The sequence below is a fragment of the Schistocerca piceifrons genome, chromosome 11 (assembly GCF_021461385.2).
Source record: "Schistocerca piceifrons isolate TAMUIC-IGC-003096 chromosome 11, iqSchPice1.1, whole genome shotgun sequence".
In the NCBI taxonomy this organism is placed as follows: domain Eukaryota; kingdom Metazoa; phylum Arthropoda; class Insecta; order Orthoptera; family Acrididae; genus Schistocerca; species Schistocerca piceifrons.
The window spans coordinates 72,533,567-72,555,885 of NC_060148.1; the positions used below are offsets into that span (position 1 = coordinate 72,533,567).

The 22,319-nt window shown below is 43.7% G+C and overlaps 1 protein-coding gene across 1 annotated transcript; it reads left to right on the forward strand.

Moving 5' to 3' along the window:
• Positions 1-1,165: 1,165 nt before the first annotated feature.
• LOC124719708 (BTB/POZ domain and ankyrin repeat-containing protein NPR5-like) lies at positions 1,166-21,998 on the forward strand. The gene is made up of 3 exons (XM_047244913.1): positions 1,166-2,194; positions 6,169-6,315; positions 21,608-21,998. Exons 1-3 carry the CDS (start codon positions 1,632-1,634, stop codon positions 21,996-21,998), a joined length of 1,101 nt encoding a protein of 366 aa, XP_047100869.1. The 5' UTR covers positions 1,166-1,631.
• The last annotated feature ends 321 nt before the right edge of the window (positions 21,999-22,319 follow it).

Here is a 22,319-nt window from a genome sequence, read left to right on the forward strand (position 1 = left end):
TTTATTTACATGCAGCAGCACTTGGATGTAGGAAAATACGGTAACAATACCTGTAAACAACAGTGAAAAGTCGTTCATTATGCGATTACAACGCCAGTGTCCAAAGTTTTGAGCCTATAACATTGAGTGCATACTTTGTATGGGGAGGCGAAAAAAACCGCAAAGCGATGTAAAATGGAAACAAATGTACAACTAACTAACGAGGGATGGGGAAGGAAGACTCGGGTTGGTCGGGTGGCTTCCAGAAGCCTGCAGTGTACGTGTTGGCCTGCGACCCTGCGTTGACGTCCGGCGCTACGCTGTACAGCACTGCCTCGGCGTCTCGATCCACGTCGGGCGGGCGCGACAGAAGCCTTCGGACGAATTCTTAGGCGCTCTGCTGGCACCGTAACGATCCGGCAGACGTCTTGCGCTGGTGGAATGGAGATTCTGATTCGGCACGTTTCGAAAAAAGTGGACGCCGTTCTCGCAAAACCCACTTGTCTGAATTTGGGAAGCCAGTTTACACTGTAGGGTGTGGAACTATTTCACTGACTCCGTCGTTTGCCCCCTCATACGACCAGGAGAGTCAAGAGTGATGTCGGAGCTGTGATGGAGCTTACTTTGGTTTAGCCATGACGTATCTGTCGTCTAATAAGTATCCGAACGTTCTGTGGGGCAAAGATGCTATACAAACACGTCCACGCCAAAAGGAGATGCAAATTTATATTTGTGCGAAAGTTCCACAACACATGCTCTGGAAATGGAGGCAACGAGTTTCATTCCTAAACTGCTCAACCTGGAAATGCCTGGGTACACCATACCTCGCAACAATCGGATAAAATGGCGACATGATTTATGATTGTATTATGCAGCATTCTTTACCACGGAGGTGGGCGCTGCATCTTTTTCTGAAGAAAGAAGACGCAGGTATCAATCTGTTCAAAGGAGAGTTAAACATACCAATGAATTTAGACTAGTGGTTCAAAACCGCTCAAATGGCTCTGACCTCTATGGGACTTAACCTAGAACTACTTAAACCTAACTAACCTAAGGACATCACACACACCCATGCCCGAGGCAGGATTTGAACCTGTGACCGTAGCAGGCGCGTGGTTCCGGATTGAAGCGCCTAGAACCACTCGGCCACGGTGGCCGGTCAAGTTTAATCATGCCTACCCTGAGACATTCACCGAGGAAACTGATTTCTGCATTAGATGTACATTGCTTCTGATCAGGTGTCACGGATCTGAGGAACTTGAGATAAGGAGGAAGAAAATTTTTCCTAGTTAGAGGTGCCACCAACTTGGATTTAAATATAAGTCGTGTAACTTTATGGCTGAAACAAGTTTGTTGCTTTGCCAATTTTTTTGCTATGACATCAATAAAACATCTTTTGACTGAGAACGATAACATTTTTAGAAGGTGGAAGCAGTCTATCGTAGCACCGCGCTGGTAGTCACAAACCTTAGGTGATCACGAAGCAGTACGGGCCCTTGTCATTTGAAGGAAACTGGTGACGTTGCAATTGATTTAGGGTGGACAACACTTTAACAGCTGTTGTTTCGTACAGGTATGCATGCGCCTCGTACAAGTGTTGAGGGTGCACTGTGAGGGCTGCTCAGTGGTACTGTGTTTCAGGACCACCCATCATGTCGACAGTTACGGAGGTTCAGAACACCACAACCGAGGCTCTGGCCGCCCTGCTAGACGGGGGTGACGGCGCCCTGGTGACGCTGGTGGCGGGCGAGACGAGGGTGGCGGCTCACAGGGCCGTGTTGGCGGCCGCGAGCCCCGTGTTCGCAGCGATGTTCGCGCACGACATGCTGGAGGCCAGCTGCGGCCAGGTGAGCATCGACGACGTGGAGGGCCCGGTGCTGAGGCTCCTGGTCGCCTACACGTATACCCTGCAGGCCCCCCAGCTGCCCGACACGGCCGCCCAGCTGCTCTCGGCGGCCGACAAGTACGGCTTGTCGGCCCTGAAGGCTGCCTGCGAGCGGCAGCTGATCTCGCAGTTGGCCGTCGAGACCGCAGCGGCGACGGCCGTCAGGGCAGTGAGGCACTCGTGCCCGGACGCCACCAGGGCTGCCGTCGCCTTCATAAAGGACCACCTGCAGGTGATGGCCACGCGGGGCTGGGCGGACGCTGTGCTCGAGTACCCGCAAGAAGTCATTGAAGTCAGCAGTATGGTCGGAGGGCCACCAGCAGAAGACAGGTAAGCACAATTCCCATTTTGGCAGTGCTAGTGTGAATTTGACGTCGTCCCTGCTTTGTTCGTCCCTGCTTTGTTCGTCCCTGCTTTGTTCGTCCCTGCTTTGTTCGTCCCTGCTTTGTTCGTCCCTGCTTTGTTCGTCCCTGCTTTGTTCGTCCCTGCTTTGTTCGTCCCTGCTTTGTTCGTCCCTGCTTTGTTCGTCCCTGCTTTGTTCGTCCCTGCTTTGTTCGTCCCTGCTTTGTTCGTCCCTGCTTTGTTCGTCCCTGCTTTGTTCGTCCCTGCTTTGTTCGTCCCTGCTTTGTTCGTCCCTGCTTTGTTCGTCCCTGCTTTGTTCGTCCCTGCTTTGTTCGTCCCTGCTTTGTTCGTCGTGGGTTTCTTTGCTGCCTACATAGCATAAGACCTTAATGTCATCTACTTACTGATCGTCGGTCACGATGCTAAGTCTCTCGCTGTTTTCTCTTCTTCTGCTTCTTATCAATTTCGCCTTTCTTTGATTTACTCTGATTCCATATTCTGTACTCATTAGACTGTTCATTCCATTCAGCAAACCCTGTAATTCTTCTTCACTGTCACTGAGGGAATCAGTCATCAGCAAATCTTATATCATTTCACCCTGAATTTTAATTCCACTCTTCAATCTTTCCATTATTTCCGTAATTGCTTCTTCGATGTATAGACTGAACAGTAGGGGCGAAGGATTAAATCCCTGTCCGACACCCTTTTTAATCCGAGTACTTCATTCTTGGTCTTTCACTCTTATTTTACCTTCTTGCCTCTTGTACATATTGCAAATTACTTGACTTCTCCTATAGCGTACATGTATTTTTGTCTGAATTTCTAACATCTTGCACCACTTGATATTGCCGAACGCTTTCTCCAGGACCACAAATCCTATGAATGTCACGGAACTTCAATTTTCTTTTCCATTCTCCTGTGTATTGTCCTTCTTGGCAACTGGGATGCTTGAGCTGTTAAGCTGATTGTGCGATAATTCTCACACTTCTCTGCTCTTGCAGGTTTCCAATTCGTGCAGATGATATTTCTGTCAGATTGTATATTGCCAGACTTATACATTCTACACACCAGTGAGAATAGACCTTTTGCACCTCCCCCAATGATTTTAGAACTTCTGATTGAATGTTGTCTATACCTTATGCCTTCTTCGATTCTAAATTTTCCGAACCGCTTTTAAAATCTGATCCTAATCACCAATGTTTTCCATACCGACTCCTGCTTCTTCTTCTGTCACGCCATCGGACAAGTTGTTCCAATCAGGGAGGCCTTCAGTGTACTCTTTCCAACTATCCGATCTCGCCTCTGTATTTAACACTGGAATTCCCATTGTGCTCTTAATGTTACCACGCTTGCTTCTAATTCTGTGGAAGATTGCTTTGACTTTTCTATATGCTGCGTCAGTCGTCCCAAGAATCATTTCTTCTTTGATTTCTTCACATTTTTCGTGCCATTTCGCCTTAGCTTCTCTGCACTTCCTATTCATTTCATTCCTAAGTGACATATTTCTCTATTACTGAATTTTCCTGAATATTTTTGAACTTATATCTTCGATTGATCAGCGGAAGGATTTCTTATGTTTTCCATGGTTTCTTTGCAGTTAGCTTCTTTGTACCTACGTTTTTCTTTCCAACTTCTGTTACTGTCGTTGTTAAAGATATCCATTCCTCTTCAACTGAACTACCTGTTGAGCTGCTTATTATTGCAGTAACTGTAGCCTCAGAGAACATAAATCTCATCTCTTCTTTCCTTAGTACTACTGTATTCGACTTCTTTGTACATCGATTGCTCCTGACGAGTCTCGTAAAATTGAGCCTACTCTTAATCACTGCTAAATTGTTATGACTCTATATCTACTCCTGGGTATGCTTTACAGTCCAGTATCTGATTTCAAAATGTTTGCCTGACAATAATATGGTGTGACTTTAAACCTCCCATATTTCGGTTCTTTTCCAAGTATACCTCCTCGTCTAGTGATTTTTGAACAGACTATACCAGCTATTACTACGATAAATTTACTGTAGAACTTAACTAGCCTTTGTTCTCTCGTATTCCTATTATCAAGTACATATTCTCGTGTAACCCTTTCTTCTACTCCTTCCCCTATGATCGCGTTTCAGTCCCTCCATGACTATTACATAGTACTGAATTACCTGTTCAATATCCTCACTTTTTCTCTCTCTCCACCTTCAACTTGCAACGTCATCATGTATACCTGAACTATGCATGTTGTCGGTTTGCTTTTGATTCTCATGAGAACATATCTATACTCACTTTCTGCCCTGCCTTTCTATTGATACTGAATCCTACTGCTGTTGCTACTACCCTATTCTCATGTGACCAGAAATCCGTTTCTTATTTTCTGGCTCCCAACCACATTCGAACTCCTAACTTTCCAGCTCCAGAATCATAGAACGTTATCCTTTCGTTGGTTACTCAACCTTTGATCATTGCCAATTCTTCCTCATTTAGGAGCAGTTTCAGACCTCAAGGGAAAGAGAGTGCCCTGAACCTCTGTCGGCCCCTCCGCCCTCTTTGGAAAGGCTGTTTGCTGAAAGAGGGCGACACCTGATGCTGGAAGTCTTCAGACACCAATGCTGATGATTCGTATTCAAAATTAAAGTGATGGTGAGGTTCAAACCTGGGACTGAAGACTTTCCTGATTACTAAAAAAGACGCTACCCCTGGGTGACTGGCCCCAAAGAGCAGGGTGTGACTCCCTGAGATATCCAGTGAAGCAGGAGCTATGAGCACTGGGGCTACTCATGCACACTGGGGGCAAACAAGAAGAGAATACTCCAGCCAGCACAGTAACATTGTCACACTCGATGCAGTGCCTTACAATCACATTTCCTTCTCGTCTCTGTTCAGCTATCGCCCTGAATATTTTCCGTGCATTCCCTTTAACAAAGCAGACAGGAAATCTCTGCCCCCCCTGTCTTTTTTGAAGTTCCTTGTGGCGTTAACAGAGGTCGTCCAGGGAATCCTATCAGGTTTCCTGCTACGGGCATACAGCAGATTATATTCGCTGTCCACCTACAGGTGTACGACATATCTCCCACAATGTCAGTATTGATGTGACGTTTTCATCCAGCTATCATTTGTTGCCTCTCTCTCTCGGATACATATGCTCCAGACAAGTCTATTTTGTTTCTTTTTAAATTAAAAAAAAAAAAATCCATATTCAGTAGACTACGGGTTACTTCGCAAGTTTTAAACGTTGTCCATCAGATAAAATTGCATACACTGTGTAATCTATTTTTTTCTTTTAATGGTGGCCTCTACTGCAAACTGCTCAACACGAAAATTGTTGTTTATGAAACACATCACCACTGCTGTCTTTTCAAGGAATCGAATTGTGGAGACATTACATGCATACATACAGTTCTATTTGCTTTACTGAAATGCAAATTTTGAATATACTCTCGATAACTTTTATAGCATAGCTCTTGTAATTCTTGTCCATCTTCTTCATTCCCTCGGGCTTCACATCAGAGCGCCTGCATATCCATGACCATATAGTTTAAACAGTAAGTTGATACCCCAACTTACCAGTTTCTCTCTCTCTCTCTCTCTTCCTCCAGTGATATAATTCAGCATCCATATATCAGTTTTCAAATCACCTCACAACCAAAAGTAGCAGCCAGATGACTTTAACTGCTTCTAAACTGTGTCTGATAGTTGTTCTGTCAGGGCAGCAAAATTGTTGGCCCTGATGTTTGGGATTTGGTTTGTGCTTCATTGTGAACAATTTGTTGTTTTGCATCTTAAGCTATGCCATTGGGGTATATAGCAGAAGTAGTGCAGAAAAAGACCAGTTAATTGGTGGTACAGTCACGTTAAGTGAGGGGCTGGTGCTGTTGGCACTGAGTGTTCTGTTGCCCCGGTGGACAGTCCCTCAGCTGTACCGCCTGCAGTGAGCCCCTGTGTGAACACGCCCACCCACACAGTGTTTCTCTGTGCAGCTCGCCGACCGCCACAGGGGGCGGGTCCACCCCCAACTCTGACAGTCAACCCCACAGCGGCCACAGCCGGACTCCTGCTGCAGCTGCGCCTCCCACGTCTGCCCGACACACCCCTCCACCTGATGACGCAGCCGTCTGTCACTTCTGGTGAGTTGTGTTGCCACACGTGCCCAAGTCTTACCCTCACAGTACTGCTTATTTTGGCATTAATCAGCCGATATAGTAAATAAAATAAAATACAGATTCCTTCAGTTTTTGGATAGAGGTTACAGTTGCCATTAAACATCACTTATTTCTCACTTTTTTGGCTATGATATTTTGAAGATTGAGCACATGTGCAGAAGATTTCTCGCTCTCTGTATTTGCCGTGAGAATTACGTTCAGTTCAGAGTCGCTCAACTTTAGCTACGTAGGAAGTGTCACATACAAATCATACCCATTTCCAAAGATTCTTTATATATTGATGTGTTGAATCTGATTTTGTTTTTAGTGACGATTGTGTGTCTTACAAATTGATTCTGAATTAAATGGGTATGCAAACGGGATGTTTCACACAATTCCACTCAACAAAACTTACGTGAATGGTTGTAGATATAAGTTATTGAAGACACTCAGGAAGAAATGACGAAAGAAAGGTAAACAGAAATAAAATTAATAATTACAAAGTTATTATTTAGTACCGGTATGAGGATGCAGCTTGTTTCGGGTTTGTCTTAAAATGTAATTTGAATATTCCTTAAATGGTTCCCTAGTGAGTTACATCTGTAGTGACTATTGGAAATCTGTGCCGCACTGGAACAGGAACCCAGATTTGCTGCTTATTGCAGGCAGTCTCCTTGAGCAGTCGGCTGCCTGAGCACACCTCCACTTCTGACTCGGCTTCTCATCGACACTTGCACTAGAGTTTATCCCGGCGGACTTGTGGGAAGAGTAGCAAAAGGGAAATCGAATCGGTGGATGTTACCCTACTGCAGAGGATGTACATGAGAACCTCTGGCGGTAGTGTTTGCAAACCATGGGTAAAAAACATGATCCACAATGGTAATTCCATCTACGCCAGCAAACGCATCAGCTGGTCTAATGGTTGAGGTATCTGCTCTCGAGAAGTGAGAAATGCAGTGGGTGTGGCCAAGTGGAGATGCGTACAGCACTGTATGGCTCGTCACTCGTAAACAAACTCCTGTATTCGATGGATGATGGAGGTCACCAGGTGTGATGAGTAGTGGATTTGATTCACAGAGGAGAAGTTTTGCATAATTGCATGGTATAGTTAACTTCTAGTTTCAGAAATGAGCAACTGACGTGGGCAAAGATAGTTGGTCCTACTGAAAAATATATTGACATCTCACAGTGAACTGATACATTTGCAAGATGACTTCATAGCCTGTGGATTTCAGTATCAAGTATGGACCATTTTATACTTCAGTTTTATATATACCCAACAGCAGTTTCCTCAGTGATCGTGCCACTAAACCGGAGTTACTAAATACAGTTTTCCTTAATTCCTTCACGAAAAATTATATATATTAGGTGTTGTGAAACGACTCAAATCACTTAAGAAAGGCAAGTCTTCTCGTCCAGATGGAATACGAATCAGGTTCCTTTCAGAGTATGCAGACACAATAGTGCCTTTCTTAGCAATCATATACAACCGTTCACTTGGCGAAAGATCTGTTCCTAAAGACCGGAAAGTAGCACAGGTCACACCAATACTCAAGAAAGGAAAGAGGAGTAACCTATTGAATTACAGACGCATATTACTGACCTAAGTTTGCAGTAGGATTTTGGAGAATATACTGTACTCGAACATTGACTCACCTCGAAGAAAATGACTTATCGATACATAACCAACACGGATTCAGAAAATATCGTTCGTGTGAAACACAGCTAGCTCTTTATTCCCATGAAGTAATGAGTGCTGTCGACAAGGGATCTAAGATCGATTCCATATTCCTAGATTTCCAGAAGGGTTTTGATACCATTCCTAACAAGAGACTATTACATGGTGTATACGGCCCGGAAGATCCCGGAAAGACGCAGGAATTTTTTCATCCGCAAGAAAACTGGGAAAAACGGGAATTTTCTAGAATCCCGGGAGTTTTTCATTGATGTAGTTTTCAGTTAATTTTTTGTCATTTTGACTGTTAATAACCGATACTCTAAGGACATTACTGTATCCCGCTGCTGGAGAATAATACTGCAGCAACAAAATATGAACGAGGGAATGCTTTATATATAAACGAAACAGTGCTCATACAAGTGTCTGCCAACAGCAAAATGTGTGAAAGGCTGTAGGAAGACAATGCAGTGCTTCGTAACAACAAATTACCTCTGATGAGCGTTAAGTCACAACTGTTTACATTAGATTCATTTAAGCAGTTACGAGTGGAATCACGTGCATGCGCAGTTGAGTCGCGTCTGAGTAGTACCTTCTCCCGCTTCTGGAAATAGAAATGTCGCTGTTGGTTCTGCACGCAGCAAACCAGAGTATCTGAACCGGGCTCCAATTTCTGTGGCGATGGGGGGAAAATTCGTATTGTTGAGGAAAAATAATCTTGTTTCACAAAGCACCTAGCATCTAGCGCACATTGGTCTTTCGATTATTCAAAAGTGTTTGAAGCTCATCGCTGTTGATTTGTGAACATTTTGGATCACATTCTAAGTTGATTTCTGAATGAATCGTAAGTTGATTTTTGAATGTGTGCATAGTGTACGTGATGTACCTGTCAGGGGAATCCTCATCGCATCTGGAAATAAACTTTCCTGCAGACAAAAGGGGACGGGGCTACACGAGCTGAGCGGAGTAAAGCCGCACGGGTGAATGTAGTATGTGTGTGTGACTGACTGGTATGCAGATTACGAGCGTATAGCTACGTCCATAGATTCAGACTACCAGAGTGGTAATGAACGACCAACAGGAATAACGGATACAAAATATTAATGTATTATCTTGTCGCTGTATCAAAGAAAATGAAAGTTTGACAGAAAGTTTTTGACCAGGTCGCTACACTAGAGAGGGCAAGTTGTACATTTCCTGGTTAGCAGCCGCTTAAGTTCCGTTCTGGGAGTAGCGCGGAAAACGCGTTGTACGAACACGTAATAACGCCTAACCGGAGATTAATCGCTGGATAATTACTAAACCGGTGATTCTGGCAGAGTTAGTAGAGTTGACTGGAGAATGAGCTTTGACAATGATAGGAATAGTTACAGAATTAGGGATGAGAAGATTTTGTTAGAATGAGGAAGGAGAAGAAACGGCGCGGTTCCAAATTTATACAAAAATTTCGTACTACTACTTTTGTACTTTCCGAGCTCATGCTTAAGAAACTGGAGCTTATGAATGAAACATGAAACTATTTCCTAACACAAAGCCTTTCGCTTGTGGTAGGCCAAACAGGCATTTCATATTGGTACTTGGTGAGTTATATTCTGCCATATTATAAAAACGACCATTATTACCAAAACAATCTCGCTTGTTTGGTGTGTGTTACAGTTGCTGCAATATTAGTAAGGCCTATTTTCTTTCGTCCTGCAAACAGTGACAATAGACGTAATGAGATCGAGAAACCACACCAGTCTTTGGTACATTTTCACGTAGCAAAACATTTGACGAATTTTGATGAGGTAACAGATTCTTCCGCAGAAAGGAAAGCACGGCATGTAAAGCTAGAGCAAGATTAGTGAGAAAAGAACGCAAGCATTGAAGAAATATGTACTGTCTTGCTTGTCTCTTGTCTTATCTGGTTTTGTGTATCCTATATTTCATTTTGTCACCCAGAACAGAAAGTTATTAGCTATTAGGCAGTAAAGAATCCAAATTTTCTGAAGAGTTCTTCTTCCGGTTACAAATAATTCCATCCAGTATTAATTGCAAGGTTATTTTGTTTAAAATCAAAGGACATTTTAATTTCCGCTGTCCTGAATGTAGTTCGATGGCATCCGTTACAAAATACACATTTGAGTCCCACAGTGCGAAGTGCAGTGATGTGCAGTGCAGTAAGAGAACGCTGTACGAAGAGGCGTGGCACTGCACTTTGGCACACTTAAGACCAAATAACATGTCTTATATTTTCTCGAACACGTATGTTTTTGTTTCAAATTTTTCAGAATGATGTGTTTTACAAGATGCCCTAGAGTACTTTTGAATATTCGATTTTTTTAGTGTTGACCGGTTCGCAAATATAGTAGATCCGAGACCGATGCGCAGAGAAGTCTGATTTATAGTGGGCAGTCTCCACATGGCCCGTGTTAACGTTCAGTGATTTTGCTTTTTCTCCTTCCGTTTACTCTTGCGTCAAATGAAAGCAAAACGGATATCTTTGGCCGGGAGGTATCAAGTGAATTAAAATACATTCACATAATTACCGAAGGCTGATATACGTTATTAGTTTCAGACTTTATTTTATTTCCAAGTTTCTGACAGTCAAGCACTAATCGCCTTGCAGAACAATAAGTTATTTTTGTCTGTTTGCTAAAGAAATTTGGCTTTTATTAACCTTTTCTGCAGAGGCATCCAATGTATTTGAAACGAAATTTTTAATTCCACAGTACTGGCTAGTTTAAACTGGTCGCTGCAGTTCAAGTGCAAGTTTTCATCTTCTAGCACGTATGGCATTATTCCATAATAATGAACCAAACATGAGATAATGCAGCACTGGTACTCCAAGAAAATTTACATCTGAATCTGGACATACGAATGTGCGCTTTAAGTAGCAGTTTGAATGTGCACATTTTAGTATGGTTCACGAAATTCTGGTCTCTTGGAGTACCCTGGGACGTCTTACTGCTTTTACAACGTAATGTAAGATCTTTCAATGATTTACACGTACGTACATACGGGCTTCCTACGTCATGTTAGCTGCGCAAGCTCGGGGCGCCTCTTACCTGGCGCTCTCTGGCAGCTGCTGGAACGAACCTGTTTCCAGCAGGTCGTGGAAGAATATTGCGAATGCTGGTTTGAAAAGCGTTACTTTCAAAGTAAATATCCTTTAACGTAAGTTGGACTATGCGCGAGGATGTACCATGAAATTCTTAAATCACAGTGTGTTTCACTCCATTTAAAAATCAACTCTTTGATGACAAGCCATTTACAAGAATTTCGAACCCTGGAGATCAGACATTTCTGTCATTATTAAAAATTTTACTGCCACATTTGTGTGATGTATCTGAAAGTGTAACACGCGCAAAAAATCGACATCATTTCGAAAGATAAGCTTCTCTTGCAGCTTATTAACCTTAGTGACCAATATTATATGTGGAAGCTTTGCTTTTCTTGTAGCAACACTATGTATATTTATGTAAGCCATTAACTTGTGTGTTACCGCTGCTTAACAGGGATGTTGCTATTGGCTGACTACATCACGCATCCTATGCCCTGAATACTCGCTGTCATGAGCTGGCGAGATCACGTGACATGAGCTGTGACTGGCTTACAAAAGCGCATCGCAATCTCGATTTCAGTGATTCGGAAAGTAACATGCGGTGTTTGGTGGAATTTCAATGTGTGCTGTCGTAATACAAAAATACGCAACGTACATGTTGCTGCACGTCAAAGATATTTCCAAAACGTGTCTTTTTCCCTGAGTTTCGTTTTCTAAAGTGCCAGGAAATTCTATGCCCATGTCCATAATCATTCAAAGGATTGATAAGTTTTGCACTTCCGAGGGATAATATACCGTCACTTAAGACGGAAAAAGTGTTTTCATGTGGGAGAGTGTATTTTTAAGCGGGAAATCCGGGAATTTTTTTCCTTGTCCGCGTATACATCCAGTATTAATCAAATTTGATACGTATGAAGTATCGTCTCTGTTGTGTGACTGGATTCTTGATTTCCTCGCAGAGATGTCACAGTTCATACTGATAGACGGCAAATCATCGAGTAGAATAGAAGTCATATACGGCGTTCCGCAAGGTAGTGTCATAGGCCCTCTGCCGTTCCTGATTTACATAAAGGGTCTAGGTGATAATCTGAGCTGCCCCTTAGACTGTTTGCAGAAGATGCTGTAATTTCCAGTAAAATCATCAGACGATCAATTCCAATTACAAAATGTTCTAGAGAGAATTTCTTTATGATGCGAGAAGTGGCAGTTGGCACCAAACAAAGAAAAGTGCGAGGTCATCGACGTGGGTACTAAGAGAAATCTGCTTAATTTTGGATATACGATAAATTGCAGAAATTTTTAGGGCTGTCAATTCGACTAAATACCTAGGAATTACAATTATGAGCAACTTAAATTGGAATGACCACATAGATAATATTGTGGGAAAGACGAAACAAAGACTGCGCTTTGTTGGCAGAAACTTGGAAGATGCGAGAAACCTACCAAAGAGAGCCTACATTACACTTGTACGTCCTCTGCTGGAATATTGCTGGGCAGTGTGGGATCCTTACCAGGTACGATTGGCGGAGGACAGCGAAAAAGTGCAAAGAAGGGCAGTTCGTTTCGTGTTATGGCGCAATATGGGTGAGTGTCACTGACATGATTCGCGAGTTGGTGTGGCAGTCACTGAAACAAAGGCGGTTTTCTTTGCGACGAGATCTGTTTACGAAATTTCAATTGCCAGGCAACAAACATAAATTTTTCAATTTTCGTGCATACAAATCATGTGGGTAATAATGCGTAATTTGGCACAGGAAGTACATAGCTACAAGTAAAAAAAATTTAAAAACGCTAAATATAAGATGACACACACCTACATGTATTACATGCACACTGAAAACATCATTGATAGTGTCGAATTGTATACTTAGTGTCCAGGATGATAGTAATAATTATGCGGCACATGCTGATATCAAAATCAGTATGCTCCGTAGAGAATGTGAAACAAAGCAGAAAAAAATAGAACGCCAGGATGAGATGCAAGACTTGGAAAGGTAAGAAGTGGGGAAATGTTTAGGATGCAAACACAACAGGTTATGTTACAACGAAAAAAGTGAGAAACTTACTGTTAGAGAAGGAAGCAATGGACTTACAGCACACACAATAACAAACTAGGACAATGAAAAACAAAGAATAAAGTTGTTGGGGATGAATTGGTAGCTTTCAGAGAAGGTAGAAAAAGATCAAATAGGTAAATAACAGGGCCAAATAGAAATCCTTGGTTAATGCAGGAGATACTGAGTTCAACTGTAAAAAGAAGAAACTATAAAAATTCAGCAAATAAAGTAGGCAAAAGGAAATATGAATGTTTAACAAATTATTGACGAGAAGTGGAAAATGGCTAAGGAGGAGTGTGTAGAAATTGTGTGTGTGTGTGTGTGTGTGTGTGTGTGTGTGTGTGTGTGTGTGTGTGTGGTGTTCTCAGAGCTACTGACAGTTTTGGGAGAGTAAGGCATGGCAAAACTCTCCCATATGGTATGACACAAATCTCCCATCTAGTGTGCAAGATGTATGAGGGAGGCGAAATACCCTCACATTTCAAAAATAATACGAGATTTCAGTTCCAAAGAAAGCAGTTGGTGACAGGTGTCAGCACTAATGAGATACCAGTTAAGTCATTGGGTTGCAAAGTATGAACATCAGCTCCTTGCAGAATAATGGAAAAACTCGTAGAAGCTGATGTCGGGGAATATCAGTTTGGGTTTTGTTGATGTCTAGGAATATGAGGCAATACTGACCCTACGATTTCCGTTGGAAGATACACTACTGACGATTAAAATTGCTACACCAAGAAGAAATGCAGATAATAAACGGGTATTGATTGGACAAATATATTATACTAGAACTGACATGTGATTACATTTTCACTCAATTTGGGTGCATAGTTCCTGAGAAATCAGTACCCAGAACAACCACCTCTGGCCGTAATAACGGCTGTGATACGCTTGGGCATTGAGTCAGAGCTTGGATGGCGTGTACAGGTACAGCTGCCCGTGCAGCTTCAACACGATGCCACAGTTCGTCAAGAGTAGTGACTGGTGTATTGTGAAGAGCCAGTTGCTCGGCCACCATTGACCAGACGTTTTCAATTGGTGAGAGATCTGGAGAATGTGCTGGCCAGGGCAGCAGTCGAACATTTTCTGTATCCAGAAAGGCCCGTACAAGACCTGCAACATGCGGTCGTGCATTATCCTGCTGAAATGTAGGGATCAGCAGGGATCGAATAAAGGGTTGAGCCACGGGTCGCAACACATCTGAAATGTAACGTCCACTGTTCAAAGTGCCGTCAGTGCGAAAAAGAGGTGACCGAGGCGTGTAACCGATGGCACCCCATACCATCACGCCGGGTGATAGGCTAGTATGGCGATGACGAATACACGCTTCCAATGTGCGTTCACCGCGATGTCGCCAAACACTGATGCGACCATCATGATGCTGTAAACAGAACCTGGATTCATCCGAAAACATAACGTTTTGCCATTCGTGCACCCAGTTTCGTCGTAGAGTACACCATCGCAGGCGCTCCTCTCTGTGATTCAGCGTCAACGGTAACCGCACCCACGGTCTCCGAGCTGGTAGTCCATGCTGCTGCAAACGTCGTCGAACTGTTCGTGCAGATGGTTGTTGTGTTGCAAACGTCCCCATCTGTTGACTCAAGGATGGAGACGTGGCTGCACGATCCGTTCGTTACAGCCGTGCGGACAAGATGCCTGTCATCTCGACTGCTAGTGATACGAGGCCGTTGGGACCCAGCACGGCCTTCCGTATTACCCTCCTGAATCCACCGACTCCATAGTCTGCTAACAGTCATTGGATCTCGACCAACGCGAGCAGCAATGTCGCGATACGATAAACCGCAATCGCGATAGGCTGCAATCCGACCTTTATCAAAGTTGAAAACGTGATGGTACGCATTTCTCCTCCTTAGACGAGGCATCACAACAACGTTTCACCAGGCAACGCCGGTCTACTGCTGTTTGTGTACGAGAAATAGGTTGGAAACTTTCCTCATGTCAGCACGTTGTAGGTGTCTCCACCGGCGCCAACCTTGTGTCAATGCTCTGAAAAGCTAATCATTTGCATGTCACAGCATCTTCTTCCTGTCGGTTAAATGTCGCGTCTGTAGCACTTCATCTTCGTGGTTTAGCAATTTTAATGGCCAGTGGTGTATTATTCAGACAACATTCTGCATCACTAGAAATAAGTCTTCTCGCCACGCCACGGCAACTAAAGACAGTCTCTCTAATTTAGATTTTTTTCACAGTTTCCGGAAAATATTGAAGTTGCTTTTTTGAATTTGTACTGAGGCACAATTTTACTTTCACTGTGTGAAGGAGTGTTGTCGCTTTTTGAACTTTCATCAGGTCCAGTGTTTAATTTTGACTATGTGAGGCAAGTATATGTGACACCCATTGCCCCAGGGGGAGGGGCGGTTTGAATGGAATAAGACGATTTCTAATGTGAAGAAACGGGACAACTGTTGCGTTACACAATTTTTATCGAAACTAGTGTGCTCTTTCTTCACATCGACATTCTTCAAAAACAGACGTTGAAAATGAACAAAAATCTAAACGACAAAACTGGTCGCTGCAGTGGACTCAGGGAACTGAGGGCGTAATCGGCGCCCAGCGCTACCAACAGAAACGGCAAACTTTCAGATTCACGACCCAGTTCTGGCGCTACAGCTGCAGGGTCGATGGCGTTTGCAGAAATGAAAAAGCAGGGAAGTCGACGTGAAGTGTTGCGGACAAATCCGATACGTGACGATACCGAACGATGGACCCACGAGGCACCTTTCAGTGTGCCACTTACATGCAGTTACCGCAGCTTGCACGGTGGTTGTCGGGAGGCGTGAACATCCGTCGTTTTCCTTTCAGTTCTTGCTCTGAGGGGGATAGCTTGTTGATGTACAGAGTATCCAATAATAAATCAATATTCCAACGAAAAGCTCTAAAACCGGGAGTGTACTTACAACGTGCAGCCCATATTTTTATAGGCAGGCACGTTGATGATTTGGCGCTGATATATCCATACTTTCCTCGATACATGGGGAGCAGATAACGGTATTTTACTAAATATCGATACATTGGATACTGTACATTTTAAAAATATCAAGTCATAGGCAAGCTCTATCATTCCGCAATCGACGTCTGTTAAAACCCGTCGTGCGGCCATCAAGACGTCGGTAAGCCTTTCCCAGGAGCCACCTCAGTACAGGTGACAGCGGCGCCAACCCGCCGCCCTTTTATACCTTGTATACGCGATACTGCTGCCATCTGTATGTGTAGATATCGGTATCCCATGACCTTCTGTCAGCTCAGCCTGTCTCTGCCTGGAAGCACCCGGGTGGTTCTACAGCGCAAAAGACCTGCTGTCAATTAGAAATCAGAAACTACTCGAAATTGTACGTAGACGGAATCGATTTTAAATAAGCTAAACATTTATTCAAAACAACTGATGCCTTGTCATCCACAAACTAAATACTTTCCTTAGTGAAGTGTGGTTTCACATTTTAATGAACAATATGATCAAATTGCACACCATCGACTGCTAGACACATTTGGAATCGCTGTTTGAGCGAGAGAGATGTACTGGACAAGCTACATTGGATGATACGTTGTCGTGTGGTCTGGCGCGTATCATCTGACATACCTGGGGTTCATGACAGACTCTATCTTTCAGTGCTCCCCGTAGAAAGAAATCCATTTGAGTCATATCAGGGCACCTGGCTGGCCTTTGTACTGCAGCATTCCGTCCCATACAACGGCCGGGAAACTTTCCATTCATTGGTCGCTTTGGAGCAGGCGAAGAGTCTGGGCAGTGGTCGTGTTCGATCCACATACACTGTCGGTTGTCCACGGAACTACCTCTAGGAGGACAGGCTGGATGTTAGTAAGAATATGTGCATACGTATTTCCATTTAATCACCCCGTGGATGAAGTGAGGTCCCACAGTATAATTTCATATCGTGCCAAATCATACATTGGTAATTCAGTACCGTTAGTATTCTACCTGATGAAGCGAGCGCACATTTTCAGAATCGTTTGCCATGCACTGCAGCGCAGAAAGACAAAATTTTGAGCCACGTTCAAAATCACGTCCTCAGGAATTCCCAGTGGAGTCTGAGATGGTAAGGGTGGCATCAATGTAAATGCGGGGTGCGAGAGACACTCGTCTGCCTGACCCCTCATTCAATGAACACAGGATATCTTAAAGAATACCCGCTCTGCATTTAAATTCCTTCGTCCGTTTCTGAAGGGTTGCCCTGCAAGGCAAAGGAATTTCTCGCTTTCGCAAATAAGTGTATGCTTTAGGTGACAGAGCTCTTAAAGTTAATGGATGGGCAATGTCCTCTGAATTCCACTTTACCCTTTTATTTTCATTTAATAGACATCTTATTTGTGCCGGTGTAAAACACTTTGACAATACACTATTTACACTTTTGTGCAATACGACTTTTGCTTTCACGTCAGATGACTTTTCTGCCCGCTTCGACGAAAGAACACGTCGGAGATAGTTCGTTTTACTTCGTAAGGCTGCATCACATTTTTTAGTGCCGCTTCTTTCTGTGCATTCAGTTTTTTTAAAAAGTTCAATCTCGGCCCTCAGTTCCTTAATTTCCAAATCCTTATTCACTACTTCAGTGGGTTCATGAACGCAGTCTGTACATGCGGTTCGGTCGACTTTCTTTCTTTCGGTGGCACAGTTTCTAAAGCTGTCAGAGATAGCTTTTGCAAACATGCGGATTACCGCATTTGTATTAAAATTTGCTATGAAAACGGATTAAAATGCATCGTGGTTTTAGAAATATTATATACTGCTTTTGGTGAGTATACTAAGAGTGAAATAGGTGTTTACGACTGGTATAAACCTTTAGAAGAAGATGAGGATGACGAGAAGTTCATAATAGAAGATGAACTGAGAGTTAAACCAAACGATGCGTAAACTAAAACTCAATCGTCTCGGTGACAGACGGCCAAGACCACTGAAATGTGAATGTTACGTTTCTGACAGTAATCTTCGGTTTTAACAGTACAGTGCACCACGACTCCTTGTCCCAAGATGAAACGGCCAGTAGGCAGATCTTCTCACCAGCTCAACCTCGATGGCTTGAAGCAACACGGAAAGGTGTCCCGCTTTGTGGCGGAACAGTTCATTGTTTCTGCACTGCGATAACGCACCTGCTCACAGTTCGTTGCGTGCTTGTGCATGTTTGCTTGAAACAATACTGTAGTGATGTCCTTGGCCTCAGGTTCGCTCCATGTGTGACATTTTGTTCCCAAAAATAAAGACAAACCTTAAAGAGCTGTCTTTTACATAAGAGAGGAGATTCAAACTGCACGTCTGAGAGAACTAAACACTACTGTAAGGATTGTTCCAGAATCGTTTTAAGCATTGGAAGAACCACTGGAATAAATGTATAATATGTAATGGGAAATATCTTGGTGAAGACGACATTGATGTAGACTAATAAATAAACCAAGTATTGGTTTCAACATTCACCGCTGTTGCTTCCACTATCATATTGTCCATTTTGGTGCCAATGTCACGACCCTGTCACCGTCTTCTAAGAGGAATGTCGTTGGTTCACCACCCAAGTTTCGTCGATAGAAAAGAGTTCTGTTAATTTCCTGACTTGTATCAAGTATTTGCATCGCCAGTCAGTCATCACTTCTCTCTAGTGGGACCTTTCCTTTACTTAGAGGTCTGTTGCAAGTAAATCGCATATCATGCAGTGTCTTACGCTAAACAGCTTTCTTCCAAGGAAAATAATTTTTTTGTTTTTACGCCAACAACTTATTTGTGTAATGTCAGCACTAGTTTTTAGCCATACAAAAGTCCCTATGGTTGATCAAATTACCGATTTTGAGAAGCTGCTTGCAATGATGGATTTATACTCCAAATTTCGTAGTGCACTTTCTTGGCGGTTCTGGCAAACCGCGTGGTTTATTTTCGGTCGCCTTTCTGATGCGTCCAATAGCGGCAAGGCTGACTTGTGTGTAAACTACAATCCTTTCTTTTTGAGACGGGCAACATTAGCCCCCAGTTCTTTCTGTGCCGACTCTTTAATACAATCTGTGATTCCAATAGAGGTGACTGAGCCATTTTTACCCCAAAGATCGCAATTCTTTGCATTGTGCAGATTTTCCTGTGATGTGGTGCGCTTGTCGATCATCTCTGAATAACATATTCGTACATGTCCACAGAGCATTTCACACGGTGGATTACTGTCGACTGTTGAAGATAGAAACGTGTGGAATAGGTTCCCATGTATGTGAGTGGACCTGAGCTCTTAAGTGACAGAACCCAGTATGTTGTCCTCAGTGGCGAGTGTTCGCCAGAGGCAGGAGTGCTCCAGAAAAGGGTGGTGGGACCGCTGTTACTGTCTGTATACATAAATGGTCTGGTGGACAGGTATCTGCGGCTGTTTGCTGGTGGTCCCCTAGTGTACAGTGAGATGTCGTCGTTGAGTGAGTGTAGAAGGACACAAGGCGAGTTGAACAAAATTTCTAGTTGGTGTGACGAATGGCAGCCAGCTGTAAATGTAGAGAAATGTAAGTTGATGCAGGTGATAGGAAAAACAGACACGTAATGTTGAGGTATAGCAGTAGAGGTGTTCCGCTAGACACAGAGGCGTCGCTTAAATGTCTGAGCGAAAGTTCGCAAAGCGATACGAAATGGAACGAGGTTGAGAGGACTGCGGTAGGGAAGGCGGGAGGTCGACTTTAGTTTGTTGGGAGAATTTTAGGAAAGTGTGGTTGGCCTGTAGATGAGGCTGCATGTAGGCCGCTGGTGCGACCTATTCTCGAGTACTGCTAGAGTGTTTTGTATCGGCAACAGGTATAATTATAGGAAGACAGCTATAGGACTGAGAGCTGAGCTGCTAGATTTGCTACCGGTGGTTTTGAGTGACGCAGAGGTATTGTGCAGAAGGTTCAGGAACTCGAATCGGAATCACTGGAGGGGAGGCGAAATTCTTTTCGAGGAATTGTTGAGAAAATTTAGAGAACTGTTTTTTGACGCAGACTGCAGAACAATTCTAGTTCTGGCAATGTACGCTTGAGACAAGGCGTGTGAAGATAGGGTGAGAGGCGTTGTCGCTCGTACAGAGGCATACAGGCAGTCGTTTCTCCCTCGCTCTACTTGGGAGCGGAACGGATAAAGCAGATGACTTCAGTCAGTTGGGAACTTTTTATATGTACCAGTTACTACTATTGTTTCATACGGTTGCTGCTCCACCTGCATTGATTATTTTGTACTGAATGCAGCAGTTTTATTACGTCTGTAGTTTCTAGTTGGTATTTCACTTGTCTTTGGAGCTCCTTACTGGCTCTCTCGCTTGGGATTAGCCTTTAACTTGAATCAGCTGTGGGGAGAGGTTCCCGCGGCATTGGTTAAAGTTCAGCAATGCCAGATCTATACCAGTATTTTGATATTTGTAAGTGAACATGCGATAATGAATCAACACTCTGTTTGTATTTCTTACAGGCACCTGATTTCTTTCTGGCATGATCTAATTTATGCATTGCATTAGATACAGGAAATACAGTACTTTTTTGAGACTGGTCTAAAGTTACGGCTTAAGTGTTTGTACTACTACTGAAAGAGAAATTTTACTCGGAAGCAGCATAGCTGGTGTACACTTGAAGTTTACTTAGACCTTTTTAAGTATAAATGTAAAGTTTTACGCCTTCTGTAGTGGTGTGTAACTTATTTTGTGTCCAGAATTTTCAGAAAATGCAAAAAGTTGCACAAAGTTAACATGACTGAGTATAGTAGTTGTGCAGGATGCCGCCTGCCACAGACCATATGGTGGGTTGCAAAGTTTGTAAGCAGATGGAAATGAATGTTCCAGTGGATGTATCTCTTGTTGCATGCATGATTATATGAGCACATGTGACGATTATTATGCAGCGGGTAGTGTGTGTGTGTGTGTGTGTGTGTGTGTGTGTGTGTGTGTGTGTGTGTCAGGGAGAGTCGACCTGGTGCCCTTGTTCTATTTGAAATATGTCGACCAACTTATTGTGTACGAAGCAGTGACTTTTATATTTTTTGTCGGTATGTCAGGAAATTTCCATGTTACTGGTCTGAATCACTTAGCTGTCTGGTGAGGAAATTGTATTTCAGTACTTACAGATACGTTTAGTTTCTAGTGTTTTCTTCCTAAGTGACAGAAGGAATTGGTACCCAGGGAAGGTAGTTTTAGGGGTGTGTTTGAATGTAGATGAAGGATTGGGTAGCAACTGCATGCCGAGGTGAAAGGAGGCGGATCTGTGGAGTGAATTATGAGGAAATGTGCCAAATGAATTTGTTAGGAGATGGAGTGCACCTATTTTTAATGGGAGATGGGTGAAGTTTTTGATTATGGGCTAGTGCTGTGGATCTGTCTGTAATACGCTGGTTAACCCGTATCGCAGAAGCGAGATTTCTAGATTTGTGACTTGTCGCTCGGAAGAAGTGTATTCCGAATTGTTGGCAGTTTTGCGGCTGTGACAGTTTCTTTCATTTGGTGTGTGTGTGTGTCTCGATAGTAGAGAGTGTGTCGATGTTTTGTGCAGGAGCCTTTCTGATGCAGAGCGAGGCAGGAGGCTGAGAGAGGCGGCTGAGGAGGGGGTGGTGGAGGAGGTGCGGGCGTTGCTGGCGGCTGGGGCGGACGTGGGGGCGAAGGACGGGGAATTCGGGGGGACCGCCCTGCACTGGGCTGCAGGGAGAGGCGACGCGGCTGTGGTGCGGCTGCTGCTCTCTGCGGCGTCCGACCCCAACGCCAGGGATCATTGGGGGGAGACGCCGCTGCACGTGGCGGCACTGAATGGCCACGCAGAAGCGGCGGCTGCGTTGCTGCAGGCCGGAGCCGACAGGGGGGTGGCGAGTAATAGTGGGAGGACCCCCCTGGACATGGCCAGGCAGCGCAACCATCAGGAGATCGTCGAGATGCTAACAGGGCGTTAGTACGCGCCAGTAGTACTTCATTGTACAGGATATTAAAATAAAAAATTGAAAAAAAAGATCGCTTTCTCTAATCATTTCTACCTTTTGCAGTCCACACAATTACTCCAGTAACACCACAACTACTGCAACAACACGAGATATCTGTAAACCAACGTGACAAACCTTCCTTTTGAGAATTCACTCTGTAAAACATGTCACAAGCAATTTCTGCCAAAGCTCAGCAACAATTGACAAATACTCCATCATTTATAAACTCCACTTCTCTCTCCCTCTCTTGTGTTTCTCGTCCCATATACAGTATTCAAACAGCTTACAAGAATA